The sequence below is a fragment of the Blennius ocellaris genome (genome assembly GCF_963422515.1).
Source record: "Blennius ocellaris genome assembly, chromosome: 18".
Lineage (NCBI taxonomy): Eukaryota > Metazoa > Chordata > Actinopteri > Blenniiformes > Blenniidae > Blennius > Blennius ocellaris.
Window position 1 is genome coordinate 17,899,578 of NC_137667.1, and position 18,625 is coordinate 17,918,202.

Consider the following 18,625-nt stretch of genomic DNA (forward strand, 5'->3'; position numbering starts at 1 on the left):
CCGCCATACGGGTTTCAGCATCGTGAACGCCTGCCTCCCTCTACCAAGGCCTGTCTTGTTCACGATGACATCAAATTGGAGCAACATTGAAATAACTTCTGATATTTAGTTTTTTCAATTCGACAATTGTGTTTGCCCTGTGAGGGACTGCCGACCTGTCCAGGGTAATATGGGATCTACAATAAACTGGGATTGGCTCCAGCGCCCCACAACCCTAATCTGGATTAAGCTTTATAGAAGATGAATGAATTTCAAAAAATAGTTTTCACTTCAAACTCAAATTCATGGTGGCCCAGACGAGTCAAGGCCACAATGCAACCGCAAAATCCACAACGTGAATGCACAGACCACACCGGAAGAGCACAGCGGTTGGAAGAACAGGCTTTGTTTCCGGGTGGAGAAAATCTTCTGACACAACACATGATGGACGCCAGAGCACATAAAGAACTTTGTGGCAATTCGAACACGGTGACCAACATTGCTGACTCATGAGAACACACAGCAGGCTTTTACTTTGTTTGTGTTGAGACTTGCTGCTGCTGTGTTGTGGATTTTGAGGTTGCGTTGTGGCGTTGGCCGTTCTGGACCACCGTACAAAGTTTTCTTTTACCTTTCGACTTTACAGAGAAAGTAATAATACCTAATCTAATTTGATCCTTAAATCCATTTAAAAAAAAAAAACCAAATCTCATCGCTGTTATTCTTGGTGTGATTCTAATCCACCGTTTGGAAATCCTGTTTTCCAGGCGGACTGAATATCCCGCTTCATTGTTTCTCGGCTCCTTATTTCGACTCTGGCAGCTGTTTTCACCACAGTGTTATTTTGTGATTCCATTAGGACTCAATGACTGGGCCCGACAGTGAACAGAGAGACGAGTCGAAGGGTTTGCAGGTGGCTGAGGTTCACAGAGGGAGAGCACGTCGGGAGGAAATGACAAAGAGAGAGGCGACAGACTCGGCAGAGGGAGCGAGATGAAGGAGTGTCACATGAAAAGGGGGAGACAGTGGTGATGAGCACAAAGCTGTGAAAAGGGGGCAATGATGGGATGAGGCGGAGTTTCTCGCCGTCACATTCTCTGACTGACAGCAGTGGATATAGATGCTTCAATATATTCTTCATATTAGCTCAGCTTTTGACCAGCTGTTGTTCTTATCAATCAATCAATCAATCAATCAATCAATCAATCAACTTTATTTGTATTGCACATTTTTATAAAATTAATGTAATAGAAAGTGCTTGACATAATTTTAAAACAGTGCAAAGATGTAATCGATAATTAAAAAACAAATGAACACACACACACACACACACACACACACACACACACACACACACACACACACACACACACACACACACACACACACACAGACCACACCCCCGGTAGGATGAAATTTACCTCCCACACATGCAGATTACAGTTACTTCATCGGCAAATAAATGTGAATGAAATCTGAATGAGTTGCGACTGTTTTCAAAAAAATTTGCGTTTTTGCCCGTTTCTATGGAAACGAAATCGGAGCATTTTTAAAAAGGTGCATTTTCACCCGTTTCCAATTGAAATGGAGTGTGTTTTCGCCCATTTCCATGGAGACGGAGTTGGAGCATCTACAAAAATGTGCACCTTGGAAGCCATTTTCAGAGGCTCTGAGGACCGTTGTCCTTTTTTTTTTTTTTTTTCTTTTTGCTTTTTGCGCTTTCACTTGAAAATGTTGTCTTGTAAATGGGGCCTTATCTTTCTCTCATCAATCTGGATATGAATTTATGTGCATGTTTTTTAAACAATGTAAGCATGTGAGCTCTTGTCCCTCTTCTCAGCTTGATGCATCTCCACTGCTAGTTTGAATCCCACCATGGCTCCACTGGAGAGAAGCAAACTCCCAGTCAAAACCTTCCTTCCGTCATTTCCAATCCATCACAAAGAGCCGAAGAGATTGTGTCACACACCTTTACATCCTGAATCTAGACACCAGAGTACAGACGGGATTTCTGCGGGTTTCTTTCTCTGTGTTTTGACCGAAAGCAGCAGCAGTGACAGAAACACTGGAAACATTCAGAAAACCACCGTCTCTCAGTCACTGCAGCAGTTTACCGCCGGCGATTTTTTTTTCTCAACTGAGAGAACAAGAGTTCATTATTATTCATGAGACAACAAACACAGAAAAAAGCCCCTCCAGTCACAGTTTACAGAAATAAACAGTAGTAGATGAAATCTGAAGGAGTACAAGGCGCTGCATGTTTTGACTGTCCTTCACATCCAAGTCATTCAGAGGAATTGATTTTTTTTTTTTAACTCACTTTTTTTTAAATTCCTCTCCGGTTTACTGAATTCACAAACCCTCCGTGTGTGAGAGAGTGAGCAAAGGACAGATACATGGGCTTTATGTCTTACTGCTGGCAGCAATATCAGCAAAGGCTGGATCAAAATCTTAGCTTGCATAGAGATGCGACTTATCATAGCGGCAAGGAAAAGCACATGAGCGCTTTGAAAGGTCCGTGTTGATTCACATCTGAATAACAAGTCGAGGCAAACAGAATGTGCTGAACTTCAGTCTCTACAGGCATCCAGAAAGAACAGACGCTTTGAAGACTCCACACACATTTTCTCACGATTGAAACGTTCGAGGAGAGGAAATGTGTGTTTCTCAAAACTGACAACATGGATGCAAAAGCCAAGTGAACCAAAGAGCCACAGTTGTCGTGATTCCTCGTATTTAACTTTGTTCTGGTTCTGTTATTTTAACCTTCATTTAACGAGCGGAACAAATTCACTTTTACAGCGGCGTAAAAAGTGAGGCTGATTCATCCACTAAAATAAAACAAATATCTTTCTACTTCTTTACAAACCAAAAATAATTGATATTCATCACGTGATTATTTTGCATTCATATTCAGGTATTTGTATTCCTGTTGGTTGAAACTGGGTGTTTTTGTTATTAGTTTGAGTCTAAATGTTCTGATGATCTGGTGAGAAATTGCATTTGCGGTGAATTGGTGACGTTAAAACTGCGTGTCTGTTTGAACGCTGAGTGTTTCTCTGTTTGCTTTGTGACGGACTGAAGCGCCCAGGCTGGTGTAAAACATAGAGGATTGATGGTTTTCAGGAGGAACGATCCATCTTTTCTAACCAAACTGTTATTGTTGTTGTTGTTTTATGGATGTTTATATTGTACATGGAGCTGTGGAAATTAATTCCATCACCAGGGTTTGTCCACGTAAACCTACTGCTGCACATGTGCAAATGGGTAGGTGTTGTTATGGAATGTTTTTCTTTATATTACTATTTATATACATTTTATAAAACACAAAGCTTTACAACTTCATTTTTTTTTCTAAAAACCTATGTAATAAATCTAACATTTTTCAACCAACGTACTTGTTACGACCTGCGCTCGCTTCTTTTCTTGGGTGCCGCCATGATTTCTGCTCATTTCTGCATCTCGTCGCTGCTTCGCGTAAGCACAAAGCACAGAAACTCTCAGAGCTACTTATCGGCGTGAGACTGAAGGGGCACCTGGGGTCCAACTCGGCTGCACCGGAGGCAGATTGAAGTCAAATCAAAGAAAGCTGAGGAAAATTTGGCAAAGCTCATTTTGTGAGGACAAGCCAGGGGACTAACAAAAAGGTGGGATTATCCTTTTAATGCTGACATTGCTGTGATCGCTGTGAACCCGCCGCTCCAACGCAAAGCCACAAATTTGACGTGTGTGTGTGTGTGTGTGTGTGTGTGTGTGTGTGTGTGTGTGTGTGTGTGTGTGTGTGTGTGTGTGTGTGTGTGTGTGTGTGTGTGTGTGTGTGTGTGTGTGTGTGTGTGTGTGTGTGTGTGTGTGTGTGTGTGTGTGTGTGTGTGTGTGTGTGTGTGTGTGTGTGTGTGTGTGTGTGTGTGTGTGTGTGTGCGTGCGTGTGCTTGGAGGGAGAAATGCCACCCAGCCAAAACCGAAGTGGAGCTGGTTTTGCGTCTGACTGACGCTGCGATTGATGACTCTTTCAAAAGAAAACTTCAAGGTTCCTCCAAAAGAGAAAAATTCATGCCAGTTAGGTTTTAAACTAAGCCTGGATGTTTCCCAATGAACCAGAATGTCATGGGACAAGTCTAACAAAAAGAAAAAAAGATGTCTTGTTTTGCAGTTTGGAGGCGTCGAAACTTTACAGTCGGTAAATGTGCATACAGTGATTTTCTTTGACTTTCTATATATATAAGAAATAATAAGGCTCCATTTAAACGACAACGTTCCAAGTGATAACACATCATTTTTTGCATTTTTGTTTCAGAAAACTTAGTTTGCTAACTTGTTTTGAAAACGATGTCAGAAATGATGTCTTGCCCATGTCAGGCCATGAGTTTGGATTGTTGCACACACGAGCGCAAAGAACAATATGCGATGAATATTAACAATGGTGAGAACGCAGACATTCGTAGTGACAGACGATCAAGTTGGATTGTTATTACGGTGACTGTCAAAATAAAACTACCAAGTCCCAGGAGAATCGGGACTGAGAGTCAAGACACTCTGGAGGAAACATTGTTATTGTACATCGACTGAGCATGTGCAGAACAACTATTTACTACGGCTGTGGTGACAAAGTTTGCATGTTCCTCCATTTACATGGAAACGGAATTGGAGCTTTTTGAAATGTGCATTTTTCAGAAAGGCGCACTTTTTTCCCGTTACAGTGGAGACAGAGTTGGCGTGTTTTCGAAAAGTCACATTTTTGACCATTTCCATGGAAACGGAGTCAGGGCATTTTCATAAAGTTGTGTTTTCACCCGTCTCCATGGAGACTGAGTTGTATTGTTTTCGGGATGTTGCGTTTTGATGGACATGGAACTGGGAGTATTTTTTTTTATAAACTTTCCCCCTCAGAGCCGTTTTCCAAAAGTTGTGTTTTCAGTGACCCCAAAACGTAACAAAAGTTTCCTGTTTTTTTTCCTGAAAGCTTTGCCAAGGATACAGAGAAGAACTGGGCTGCGTGACGCAAATAAACTGTTTTATTTTGTGCCTTTTTATCGAAACTTCTGATATCAGATGTCTGGCAATCATGGTCACGTCTATGACCGTGGCCTGACACACAATGTATTGCTGCTTTTACACAAGAGGAAAGACAGTCAGACTTTATTAAGTTAAAAGCCTCATCGATTGTTGTCCAGACTGATCGGCGTTGCACGAATAAACATTGGCAATGAATGTCAGGGTGCTGAGATGGATGTCCAATACACACACAGGGCGTTAAACACCACCGCCACTGAGCAGGAGTTAGGCTTTGTGAAGTAACTCCAGCATTAACTCTGGATTTTCACTCGTAAGACAGAACTTTTTTTTAATAGTGCATCACTGCAGTGAATTGTGCTGAAATTCAATTTAAATAAATTCAAATGTATTTTCTCTTAACTCTACTATATGTTTCAAAACTTCCTTCCCCAACACGTCCAACTCCCCATTTTTGTGTTTGCTCCATTCAATCTAGCAAATAAACACAGAGGCAATTTGTTCTTGCACAAACAGCATGGCGAGCATGCGGCACCCTCATTTGAATACCAATTATTTCATTTGTGTTGCTCTTTGTAAATCACCGGCAAAATGCACTCAAAGTGCAACCTGTGAGGAAGCTTTATGCAGGATCTTTGTAAATAAGTAAAACTGTGAAGGGATCACATACAACGTCTGAATAAATACACAAATAGAAGCCAGTTATGACCCTTTCTTGATTTAAGAAAATGATGGAACCAGATGGGAACTGTTATTTATTATCTTCTCTTAACATTCAATTCAAGGCTTTTACAAATATAAAAGAAGAAAAGAATCCAAAACAACTTAGTGACAACAACAAAGATAAGCAGCGAAACAAGTGAAATAAAGGAGAGTCTTGCAGAGGAGCGACGCTTAAACCAAAGAGCTCAGAAAAAAGACACAATCATCGACAAATAAACAAATCAGGAGTGCAAAAGGGAGGAAACTAATCGGGAGGCCATCAAAAGAGAAGGAGGGAGTTAAACACACACAGGGCTCACCGCAGTTACGTCCACGACAACCTGTCGAATATATCTACATTTCTGACGTGGCGTCTGCAACCTTTATGAAAAGAGATTGTGATATTCCACCAAATCAAATTTACCCGGAGCTGCAAAACACATTTATCTTTTAAAACGAGGCTAAAACAGCTTCAAAAGTGTCCGATATACAAAACTTTTGAAAGAAAGACCATCTTATGTTGCATTTGTGAAGTTTTAATTTACAATTTAGGATGGTGAATATTTCATCACATTTTCTTTTGTTTTTGCACCTGATTTCAGAGGTTTCATCCTTCTCTTTCAGCAATTTTCAGTAAGTTTTGACTGAACTGAAATACTGTATTAGTCCCAGAGAGGAATTCATTTAAGCATTGCTCCACACAGAATAAATGGAAGGAGAATTGAATATTAAATAAGACCAGATAAAAAAGTCTTATGGCCATTTTAAGGACATTTGAACAATTTTATCTCTTTTCTGAGCAGTTATATTTGTTTTCCCCCTCATTTTTTTCCCCTTTGAGAAATACTTCTTTCCATTTTTTTCCATTTTAGCTATTGTGCATTTACTTAATTTATGACTTGAAGACAGCTGTGGCGATTTAACATCAGAATATTAGTTGTTAATGGAAAAGCTTCAGGCTTCAGGCCGCTAGTGTGACAGCAGCTGGTAAAAACCTCATATGTTGGTCACTGACATTCCTTTGTTTATCTTCCATCGCCGTCACGTCTTCGGGGGTATTAGTGCGTCATATGGTAGATAAGACCCTGGATAAAAACAAGTGCCAACTGTCAATCTCTGTGGAAACTGAAGTACATATTCATTTCTGCCTGTCGTTGTCTCATCAGCTCTCGTTGTACCACAGAACACTCCTCATTTGCATCTCGGTGTAGACTTTTATCACTGAATGATTCCTATTTATGTTCATTTGTCAGCAATATGTGATCATAAAGTCACTCTGGTATTTAGTCAGTCATCAGAAGACACGTGGCTTTTTGTTTCACTGCATGGCTGGGAGGTGTATTTCAATCGCAAATCACAAAAGGGCCACACAAACGAAGCGAGGCTTTCTCTTGAGTTCTGGCATTTGGATCGTAATAGAAATATGACAACCCGACGACTCCCCGAGCTCCGCTCACATTTAGTGGCAGCTGGCAGTCGGCCGCGACCCGGCGGCTCTGCGGGCTCCGTCGAGGACGGCAGTTAGCAGCTCCACTTGAGAGAAACGCTGACATTTCTCAGTGTTATTGCAGATATCTCGATGGTTATTCAAAGCTACTGCAGTAGCTGAAGTGCAATGATAAGCACATGTGTGCATGCACATGGGGGAAAAGATAGTAGAAATGAATTCATCGTTGGGAAGAAAGAAAGAAAGAAAGAAAAAAACCCCGACATGTGTTCACGTAACCGATCCATCCCACATGACTTATGGAGCTGCAGGTGCCAAAGAGGATCTTGGGGGAAAATGCCACAGTCTGCTCCGCTGCTGGCAGCGGATCAGAGTGGACAGAAATCAGCAGCGGGCAGCAAACAGCACAGAGTTGATCTCTGCTCCGTCATCAGCACAGCTCGCTGCTGGGTAACTTTCTCTCTTCTTTTTAATTTACCGTCGTCTGGAGAGCCGAGTCAGACCAGGCGAGTTGCTTCGAGCTGCTGTTACACCTGATGGAGATGAGTTTGGAAGCCACATCTGTTCTCCACTCAGCAGAAATGGATTTAATTAAAGATGCGCTCATTGCAAGACATTAACTCCCACATATGTAATCCCCCACCCCCCCATGCATTGTTTTTTTTTTATACAGGAGTCGTTTTAATCCTCCTGTTGTGTGCAAATGACTTTGGAATGGTGTTGCATGTGTGTTGCAGAGATGCACACTCCAGGGAGGAAACAATAGGCTGGACAGATTTTCTCTTCACCACCATACAAGCTGATTTAAAGTCCGGCCTGGACGAAGCTCCTGTGGGGACTTTGTGATTACTCTACTCTAAACACACTGGGTAAAACATTAAGCAAACCTCTGTAGTGGCAGGTTGAACCCTTTTTTAACTATTGCAGCTGCCGTCAATATTCCTCATACATTTTGGTCCCATGTGTCCTGCCAGCATCACAACATGCCTTTTGGTGTCAAACCCGGTGATGGGGGAGGGTTAGGGTTAGAGGCCGTTTGGGTCCAGTAAACTCGTCCACAATGGTAATTTTAATTTTATAACAAGGTCTGATATCCTGTTTGAAGTATTGAAGAGAGTAGAAACGTGCCCTCACTGCAGCTACTCTCTTTAAACTCTTAAACACTTTGCGAAGTGGATCTGGCCAAGGACATTCCTGAAGAACTTGGTTACGGCATCCTTAATAAAATACACAAATCATAGACTGTTCCAGTGCAAAATAATCTACTGTGCTCATTTCATGAAGGGTTTGATTCTTGAAGATCCATGAGGATGTGAACCTAACTTGTGCCAGCCGCTGTCTTACAATTAGGAAAACTTATATATATATATATATATATATATATATATATGTATATACTCCGAATGGAGTTGGCAACAATACTTCTCAGTAAATATCCTCCAAACTATTCCAGCAGCAGTCTGAATCATCTTGTTTAGTACAAAATGGAAACTCATCAGAAACTTTAGCTTCTATAGTCACGTTTTGGTGACGTTTCGATGTGAACTGTAGCCTTAGTTGGATGTGTGCTACTGCAGACCATCAACATTAAGCTTCTCGCCCATTTAAAAAGCTCAGAGATGCTCTTCAGCACACTGCAGGTTGGAACAAGGAGTAATATGTTGTTTTTATATAATCGCCAACCAGTCTGTCCATTTTCATTCGACATCAACAAGACTTTGCGCTACTCTGCTCCATGGTCATGTGTAAAAATGTCAATTGAGAAATACTCAGGTCAACAGCCTGGTTCAAAGTCACTTAAATCCTGACCACGTCTACACGCAGAGGCATACACACATAATTGGCTGATAAACTAGATTAAGATGTTCACCTAATAAAATTGCCACTGACTGTTCAAAACACAATTGCGTTTCATGACAAACAAAACACAGATAAATTGTTAGAAATTGCAAGTTAGAAATTGGCAGTTAAGAAGAAAATGTCAGGTTTGGGTCTGAATATGTGGACTTAACCGACGCTAGTTGTTTGTGAAAAAGAAAATCTAATTTTTATTAAAAAAAGAGAAACCAAAAATTAAAACAATCCACCCGGTCAAGGGAGTGGAGTCCCCAAAAAGACAGACACTGAAATGCCGAAGGACAGGAGGGCAGAGACGCAGAAACACAGGCCACGTTTGCACGTACCCGGATATTTAAAGACGCGACAGTTCTCCCTACAGGTTAGGATCCTCATAGACGCTCTGAACAAGGCGTATATGCAGGTCTGTGTCAATGAAGATTTGTTTTTTGTAAATTAGAGGGACAAAATGTCAGTTTTTGTAAAAACCCAGGTACGTGTAAACGTCCTCACAGACAGACCAACAACCAGAACACACAAGAAAAGCCCTTTTTATACCACAGCCACCAGGTGATGACAGTCACACACTCAGGCACAGGTGAAAGACATCAGGAAGGGTAAAAGCAATCAAACACGAGGAGGAGAAGCCAAGCAGCCTGAGACAACGTGGTTAGAAATTCACAAAAAGCCCCACAGACAAACATGAACTATGACAGAAAATATTCCACGCCACTCGATGATTTTCCATGTCCTCGATGAGCCTGAATGGATTTTCAACAAATAGGGACGTGTGGATGACATGATCCTCTCTGGTAAACCCTGGAAGGAAGCAGCCAAAAAAAAAAAAGTCTGGGTAAACAAAATGTTCCATTGCTGCTGTGTTGACGGCAGCCTCGAGGCGATTGTCCTTTTCAGTTAACGAAACTAACAAAAAATGTCTTTCCAACAGAAATAAAGTGATCAAAACTTAATGAATGCCGGAGCTTTCTTTTTTTTTTTTTTTTGAATGAAGATAAAGTGGATGAGCCTCTTTGGCCTGAACACAAATCCGCCTCCAGCCGTTGTTTGGCTGCACTGGTTGATGGTTCCTGACACTGTTGTCCCTCCTTCCAGCTCACTGCTGTGCTCAACTTCACAGCCATTCACCAAAATATCCAAATGGGGAGGAAAAGCTACGAGCACCCGAGGGAAAAGCAACGCTCTTTTGTGATGGCTTTATCTTCTGAGGGTGTTTTAAATCCTCGGGGAGGGGGAACTATGAGGGGGCAGCATGTGGCCTTCATCATGCTGTTTTGACGATGATGATGTGTGCTGCGGATAGAAATATTTTTTATGTATAAGAAAAATACATGTATTTATAAGGTGGGAGGCTGTGGCTCTGTTGGTAGAGTGGCTGTCTCTCAAACGGAAGGTTGCAGGTTGAATTCCCTCTCTCCCCTGAAAACTGAAATTAGAATTTCTATTTTTTAACAAAGCAGTTTTCGGTAGAAACTGCCATTCAAAGAAATTAGGTATTTAAAAAAAATATATTAAAACTAAAAAAAGATGAAATTCTACTCAAAATGCAACAAAACTAATTCACTTATTCCAAATGTGATGGGTGGGTGTTACTGACATAAATATGTTGCTCTGAAAGCATCTGACGCATCAGAAAGTATATCTGACCCACAGAGCGAAGCTCTCTGAGAAACACCGTTGACGTTTTTGTGTGTCGGCATCGAACTCTTAAGCGCAGAGACGGCTGACGGATCTGACCTTTTCCTGTACGTCTCTGACCTCGTCAGGCAGACGCTGGCTGATCGTCACACTCCTTGTATGACAGCTTTTACGCTCCGCTGTTCTGATCCATGTCCTCCTCCTCCTCCTCCTCCCCCCTTCGTCCTCCTCGTCCTCCTCCTCCTCCTCCTCCTCCTCCTCCTCCTCTCCGTCCTCGTGTTTCCATTGGTTTCATCAGAGGAAGCTTTTAGCATCGGGTCCCAGTGGGAATCGTCCCACCAGACCCTCCAAGCTTGATTACATTTTCCCACCAGAATAAGACATTTAGGCTCGGTTGTGTTTATATCATCTTTTTAAACAACTTCGACAGTGTGTGAGATGGATTGAAGATGTTTTTTTATGGCTTTTATGCAAACATTCTTTAGCCCTTTATTCTGATTAAAAGAAACTTTTCATGCAGCCCAGATGAACCACCACATAAGTCTTTCTCATTTTTTCCTCCCTTTAATTTACTTTATCAAAGGTTTGTTTCCCACATTTGTCATGTAACTTTCAGTGCATGCTAATGTTGGAGTTATGATGTTTACATGATCTCCGAACTGTGACATTTGCTGCATTGACTTACAAAAACTGTTGAAATTGATCAAGCCCAGCCTGGCCTGACTGGTCATTAATATCTATAGATAGGCCTCGGGGGATTGTGGAAGCCCGGTGACATGAGACGGGGGTTGAGTACTGTTCTTTGTTTGTGAAAGGCCGGTGACATGCGACGGGGGTTGGGTACAGCTCTTTGATTGTGTGAAGAACTGGTAAGACAAAAGCCCCCACCTCAAACATCCCCCTCCCCTCAAACAGCCCCTTCTGAGTCCATGAGAAGGAGGGGAGAAGGAGGGGTCATGGGGGAGATAGGAGAAAGGAGCGTGTTCGAAGCTTGGAAGCTCACTCCTTCTGACTGCTTGCACTCTGCTGAGGTGGTTCTGAAGCAGAATCCTTTACAAGGTGGACGGCTTCAGCGCCCAAGAATATTCTTGTAAAGGCCGGTATCTTTTCTGTCTTTTGTAATAAACTCCTGTGTTAATCCATTCTCAAGGTTTGTAGGTTTATAACTCACTGTGTATCCTTTTCTCTCTTCTCGGGGAGAAAGATTGTCACTCCCTGTCTGTGTGGATTCGAAGGACCCAGACTTAGACACTAATTGAGAAGTGGTGCTAATGCACCTCAAATACAATAAGATTAGATCATTTTGGAACACTGGAATTCTCATGACGTACCTCAAGGTTTTATGACCCCACACACCTTTAATTGGTGGCAAACTAGGCGGGTTTGTCTGTGTGTCCCTCCTCAGTCCCTCCACCCCTCAAATCAGGGCGACCGATGGTTTTCCTCTGCCTAATTTCTTGCCGTTTATCATCCGTTGTTCCAGATGGAGACGAGGAAGCGCCTGGCCAAGATCGTGCTGGTCTTCGTGGGCCTGTTCGCCCTGTGCTGGTTCCCCAACCACGTCCTCTACATGTACCGCTCCTTCCACTACCACCAGATGGACCTGTCGCTGGCTCACCTCATCATCACGCTGCTGGCACGAGTCCTCAGCTTCTCCTCGTCCTGCGTCAACCCCTTCGCCCTCTACCTGCTCAGCGAGAGCTTCCGTCGGCATTTCAACAGGTCAGCTTCATCCAGGTGCTTTCTGCCACTATGACTGACCACATGTTTGGACTGGAACCTGACCTGTTTGGTGTTTTATATATGGTGAAGGTGATATTTTGCCGCATCCTTTTTCCCATAATACAGAGTACAGAAATGTAACTAATTACTCTGGATGTCCCTTTAAATATGTTGTACCATTTATCTCCCGCTGTTCTAATAATGTTTAGCTCGCGGTTGCTGAGACATGCCAGCTGAGCTTTCAGCACTTTGTGGGTCAATCTAGTGATTCATTGATTCAATATATTCAATCTGTCAGTGGGAGGAAGATGCTCTATCACCTGGATGCAAGAGCTTCTCGATACAAATGGATTCACGACCTCATGTCAGAGAGAAAGAAACTGTTGGGATAAATACTAATGAAGGAAATGTAAGCACGTTAATGCTAATCACTTCCTACTGTAGAGTCAGGCTAAAAGTTCCTCTACCAGAATCCACATGGGAAAAATTATTTGGTGTTGATGTACATCTTTAATATGTTATCAAGTCTTTTCTGAAGGAAATTCGTCTTTACACTGTTACAAACACGTTTTTCCAGCATTTACATTTCTCAGAAAATCTCCGGTTTATTGACATTTTAACGTGACAGAAACTCCCGAACTTTCCCGAGGCACGATAGACAAGAGCCCGAAAAAACAATTAACGGTCAGTTTCACAACATTTCAGACTGTCCTCATGACTTGAATGTTGATATTTTCAATTGATATCCCAGAAAGCCTTGCGGCAGGTTTCCCAAGATGACGTCAGTTAGCAAAATCAAAAACAGTTTGATGGCTACAAATTCTGGTTTGTTTGTAAACATATTGAATTTGGTGTGATGGATTTGGGGACTGCGGGTTGGAAATTTGTCGAAATGAGTGGCAATGGTCTTGTTTTGGTGTGTTGGTTTATTCTCTGTTATTGGTGACACCTTTTATGGGAAGTGTGTTTTAAAGATCTCTTTTTTCTGGTAGATTCACTTTTATCTAAAGTATCTTCAACACAAACAACTCCCATGTTGCTTTATTAATTACTTCAGGGCAGTGATTTGTTTCAGAAAAGTGTTGTATTTCCACAGTAACATTTTAAAAATGATGTCTGTCGAAGCGGAAATGGCAGAAATGATGAAAACGATGTTGTTTTCATGTTCAGTAACTAGAGGATGCTGTTGTTTGTTTTTGTAATGAAACCACACACGGCTGTGGAGTCTGAACAGTTTTAGCAAATTCAAAAAGTTCCACTTTGAAAGCCATTTTCAAAGCCCTGAGCACCAACGTTGCGTAAACAGACACTCAAAATGCAACAAATGTTTTCCGTTTTCACTGGTGAAACATTGTCGTATAAACGTGGCCTTAGATTAACAAAGCATTCCTCCACTGTAGGCAGGGGTTTCGAAAAATAGCAACGCTGAAGAAAATGGCTATTTGGTTGTGTGCTTCCTGAAGAAAATGGATTTATGAATGAAGATCTGAGTTCAGCTCATCCTCCAGCAAACAGGAGTTTGGCGGAATAGTAACAGAGTGGGTTTTTAATGTGAAAGCTGGCAGTGGAATCAGTGAGTCTTCCTGTGTGGCGTTAGCATGTTCTCTTTGTGTGCGGGTTTTCTCTAGGTCATGCAGATCATGTTCACTCCAGACTCTAAATTTCAGTTTTCTGCATTTTCAACCTCCAGAAACTGTCCAAATTATTTGCCTCACGATTGCAGGAGACTGCAGCGTTCAGGCAGACGGGTCACTGCTGTTTTCCAGAGGGACCGTTGTCACTCTGGAGGAGAAGAGAAAAACGCAGTGGCTGAATGCTTAAACAACCTTTCCTTATTCACCGTAGAGACGAGCGGTGAACGAGGGCAGCACAGAAAGACAGGCTGTTTTGGCAGTGCGTCCGCTGATGTTTGGTTAAATTGCAATTTTTTTCCGACTAATCAAAACTTTCCGGGAGATGAACGTTTGCCGAGCCGCGAGCATTCAGAAATAGACAGAGGAAACGAGCGCCGCAATCTCTCACCGTGAATGGATTTCGTAACGCCGCCGCGGAATGAACTAATCACGGCCCCGTCGCTTTCTAAATCTCTTTCTGAGTGCTTCCCACTTCCACTAAACATCCCGCAACTCATCATTATTCTGCCTCACTGGGATGGAAACCCTCTTCAAAAGTCTTCACTCAGGCACAATCCTTCCCCCGAAACCTGCAGTTGTGACGGCGCGGCGTGGGGGAACCCGAGGGGGGGCTTTACACTGTCGTTTGGGTCTCGTTCGCAATGAAATCCTGACACCGTCGAGCAGAACCGAGCCTGTGGGAAGAACGTCACAGGAGTTCACTTGTATTGCTTGAAGCTTAAACTTAATATTGTTGTTGGTTCAACTTGAAGGATTTACATTGAATTAAAAAAACAAAAAAAGTTTCCTTGATTTGTTCCACCTGCACAGCTAATTAAGAGTCTGCGCCTTTTCTTAGGATTATAACAGGGGGAAAAAAATATGAAAAAATATTCAACAGTGAGTCTTTTTCATTTTACAGTTTTTATCTATTTACGTTTAAAAGTTCTGTCAAACCATTGTAATTTTTAATCAGATTAATCACAGTGCTACTGTAGATTCATGTCAATTAAGCACGAATAAATATAAATTTTTTTATCTATAGTAATCATTTTGCATGTGAAAGCAGACTTAAGAAAGAAGGGAATATATATGCTCGGGGTGTAACGGTACACGGTTCAGTACGTATCTCGGTACAGAAGTCATGGTGCGGTTCGGTTCGGTTCTCAGTTAAGGTGGAAAATGGAAAAAAAAAATGTTTTACTTGCCCGGACAAATTTTGACTGCATGAATTCGACCAACGTAACTTTTAACTTAAAAACACTTGTAGTTTCTTTAATAATCAAGATATCTCAATGAAAGTTTCAGGGAAGGCGTATCTCTTTATACTCTTCAATCTGAAGGAATAATAATATATATTTTAAGTTTGTTCTTCACAGCAAAAAGCCCAGGGCTGAATTAAGTCCCACAGTGTTTATTTGAGGCCGGCCTCTGGGCTTTTTGCCGTTGGTCTGAAATAAATTTGATAGTATTAAGATTAGAGCCGTCACACCTGACTACTACTATACTATATACTGCCACACCTTATTTATTGTATTAGTCACTTTTTATCCAAATACATTTTTTAATAACATGGTAAATGTGTGTCATGCATTTTTTTTATTATAGTAACAAATCAAATGCTGTTCCTGTTCCTCCTCTTCCTGCTCACTCAACTTTTTGTTCTGAACCATATAGAGTTATGAAACTTCGGGATTAGAAAGTCAAAATAATCCAAAATACGTTGTATTAGTTGAAGTTGTTTTTATGTGTTGAATTCGACTGAGTTTTTCTAATACGTTCCCGGTGACGATCTGAATGTTGACGGAAGTGAAAAATTCATATTGGTGGATGAAGAGGAGCGATGCTATCCAATCAGAATGCATGTTTTCCAGGTAAGACGCAGCGTGTCACTCACCAGAATGGGGAACACGAATTGGGAAGAAAATAGCAGCCGTGATCAGCCGCGATCAGCCGCGATCAGCCGTGATCAGCCGCGATCAGCCGTGATCAGCGGCGTTCATGCAAGAATCATGCGATCACGCTCTCTGGGCAAGAAATGGCTGCGCCCTGTGGTAACGTGATCCGTTAGCGATACCAACTGATTTTTGCCGAAAAAAAATGTCAAAATATCGCCAAAAAACCACTAGCCCATTTGGGCAAGTTGGGTGGATGATTCAGTTGCCCGAGCAAAGCTTTTACTAGCCCAGGATGTTCAGGAAAGCCTTAATGGTCTTAAAATATTTGTACCGTGGTTCACCTCTGGACTGGACTGACCGGTACAGGTACCAGTACGTACATTGTTACACCCTTAATATATGCACTTAACCTGTTTATTAAAAACACTTCATGTTAACCAAACACATGTCTCTTTTTCTCAACAATGTGGCGCTGACTTGTTGACATTGTTTTTAGAAGACACCTATCCCGCTGGGGTTTCTGCTCCTGCAGTTAAAACCAGTCACAGACCGTCTCTTTAGCACTAAAACAGTTCAGCCGAAAGTATTTCTGAGAACATTTGAGGCGAGAAATAAGCTGTGCAGTTTAATATTATATGTCCTGGGTTTGGTTCCTCTACGGCGAGTTTATACCTAATTATGATAGTTTTGCATTTTGTCTGACCACCACTCCCCACGCTTCCCCACGCCTCATTTGCATAACGTCAACAGGGTGCTACTTTATGCAAATGAGCTCCAGGATGATGCAACACAACATTTGAAATGCGCTGCATCGTACCCAGCATGCACCACAGCATGTTTCACATTGGTAATGAATGGGATGAGAGAAACGGAGAGATCCTGTAGAAACATACTTTCATTCTGAAGGTATTTAAAACACTTTATTAAGATGAGATTAATCATGATGATGATAGTATTGTAATTTCACCCCCTCATTTACCAATTCAAAAGAAAAATGGTCATTCATACATATCTTTTTACTCAACATTTTAAACAATGCTATGGGTCCAACTTTCTATTTGATGAATGGTAAGCTCTATTTCTCAACTTCCTTGTCGTTTCTCTAAACTTCCTAAATGGTCTAAGACGAGGATCTGCAACCTTTATGACCAAAACAGCCTTTTATTGGTGATTATCCACCAAATAAAACTCACCTGGAGCCACAAAACATGTTGAAGAAATCTCAAATATAGAAAAAAACCTTGAATTATCGCGAAAATTCATCAAATTTTTTTTAAACTTTCTTTTGCTTTTTGAGTCAATTTGAGCAGGTTTTTTTTGTGATTCTGTGCATCTTGCATATTTTAGTCATTTTAGCTGTTAATAGCAACTGTGAATTTCCTAATAGAGCACTTCTAGCTGTATTAGCAATTGTAAACTTTTCCGACTGTTTTGAGTGATTTGACCATTTTTGCCTTCTTCAGCTGGTTTCGTAGTGTCGTAGGCACATTAGATAAACATGAAAGCAAAATGTTTATTTATATAAAATAATCTGACAGTTTCAGAGAGCCAGACTGGTCGAGGAGTTTTGGATTATGAGAAGTTTGCATGTAGAATGATGTTGACACCGACATGACTCTGAGAGGTCTTAGAGCTCACTCACTCACCCACCCACTCACTCACTCACTCACTCACTCACTCACTCACTCACTCACTCACTCACTCACTCACTCACTCACTCACTCACTCACTCACTCACCTCCCTCTGTCCTCTTCCTCCTCAGTCAGCTGCGATGTGGTCGCGGCCCCCATCCACAGCGCCAGGCCAGTTACCTGCACAGCACCTCCCACATCCGCCTCACCTCCATCAAGAAGGCCACGCCCACCACCGCCATCGGAGCCCCGGCAGCCAACGGCAACCCCAACCGACAGGAAGTGGCTCTGTGAAGCAGCGGGAAGAGAAAGATCCAGGGATTTTTCCAGCTTCTCTTCCTGGCGCTGCAGACACAGGACACCTGCAGGGACAGATCGGGGCTGCATGGGAGCACAGGCAGGCCGGGGGGGGTTGGACGCTTCCCTCCCAGCTTTGAAACGCCTGCACCAGCTGCTCCTCGACCCCTTCCCCAACCTGGCAACCAAACAGAAAGTGCCTCTTGGAAATACAAGGTCAAACACTGGAGGAAGCGGGAGAAACCCAAACAGCTTCACTCCTGGACGGTCTGCAGCTCTCAGGATGGACTGAACCTTGTTTGAGACGCTGGGCGGGAGAGGACATGACCAGACGGGCTTGTTGACAGCATGGCTACTAATGTGAGCATGTCCCATGTGAACGCTTGTTTCTCTGTGCTGCGCTGTTGGAATATTCACCGCCACGTGTTGGCATTTTTACTTTTACTTTCTTCAATGTTTTCATCTGTTTGGTGACTGTGTTGATTGCACTAAGTGGGATTTTTTTTTTGTTTTTCTTTGTCTGCTGCTGTTTGGACGAGGACGAGAGGTGGGACTGGGCCTCTTCATGTCTTATAAGATTACTGAATGACAGACGCTCCAGGTTTGGGGCTCTTTTGTTAAGAACTTCTGAAGGGAGATGGAGCTACAGCTACTGTATTTCTATTTGAACACTACCTGAAGCCTTGAAAAAAACCAAAATCCCACCGTGTAAAGGGACACCGTTTGATTTGGAGCTCTGTTTCTCGCTGTATCCACCAGGTACCCGTTTGGTGGAGACTTGTTTAACTCTCGCTTGGCTGTAGACCACTTCTCCAATCTCTGATTTGCCAAAA

At 42.2% G+C, this 18,625-nt stretch overlaps 1 protein-coding gene across 1 annotated transcript in view; it reads left to right on the forward strand.

Moving 5' to 3' along the window:
• nmbr (neuromedin B receptor) overlaps nucleotides 1-17,789 on the forward strand; it is a gene marked incomplete at both ends in the record, with an annotated part of 64,432 nt that extends 46,643 nt beyond the window's left edge. The window contains 2 exons of the mRNA XM_080513631.1: nucleotides 12,114-12,352; nucleotides 17,627-17,789. Coding sequence (XP_080369757.1) covers nucleotides 12,114-12,352; nucleotides 17,627-17,789 — 402 coding nt within the window. The remainder of the gene's footprint in view (nucleotides 1-12,113; nucleotides 12,353-17,626) is intronic.
• Between the last annotated feature and the right edge of the window lie 836 nt (nucleotides 17,790-18,625).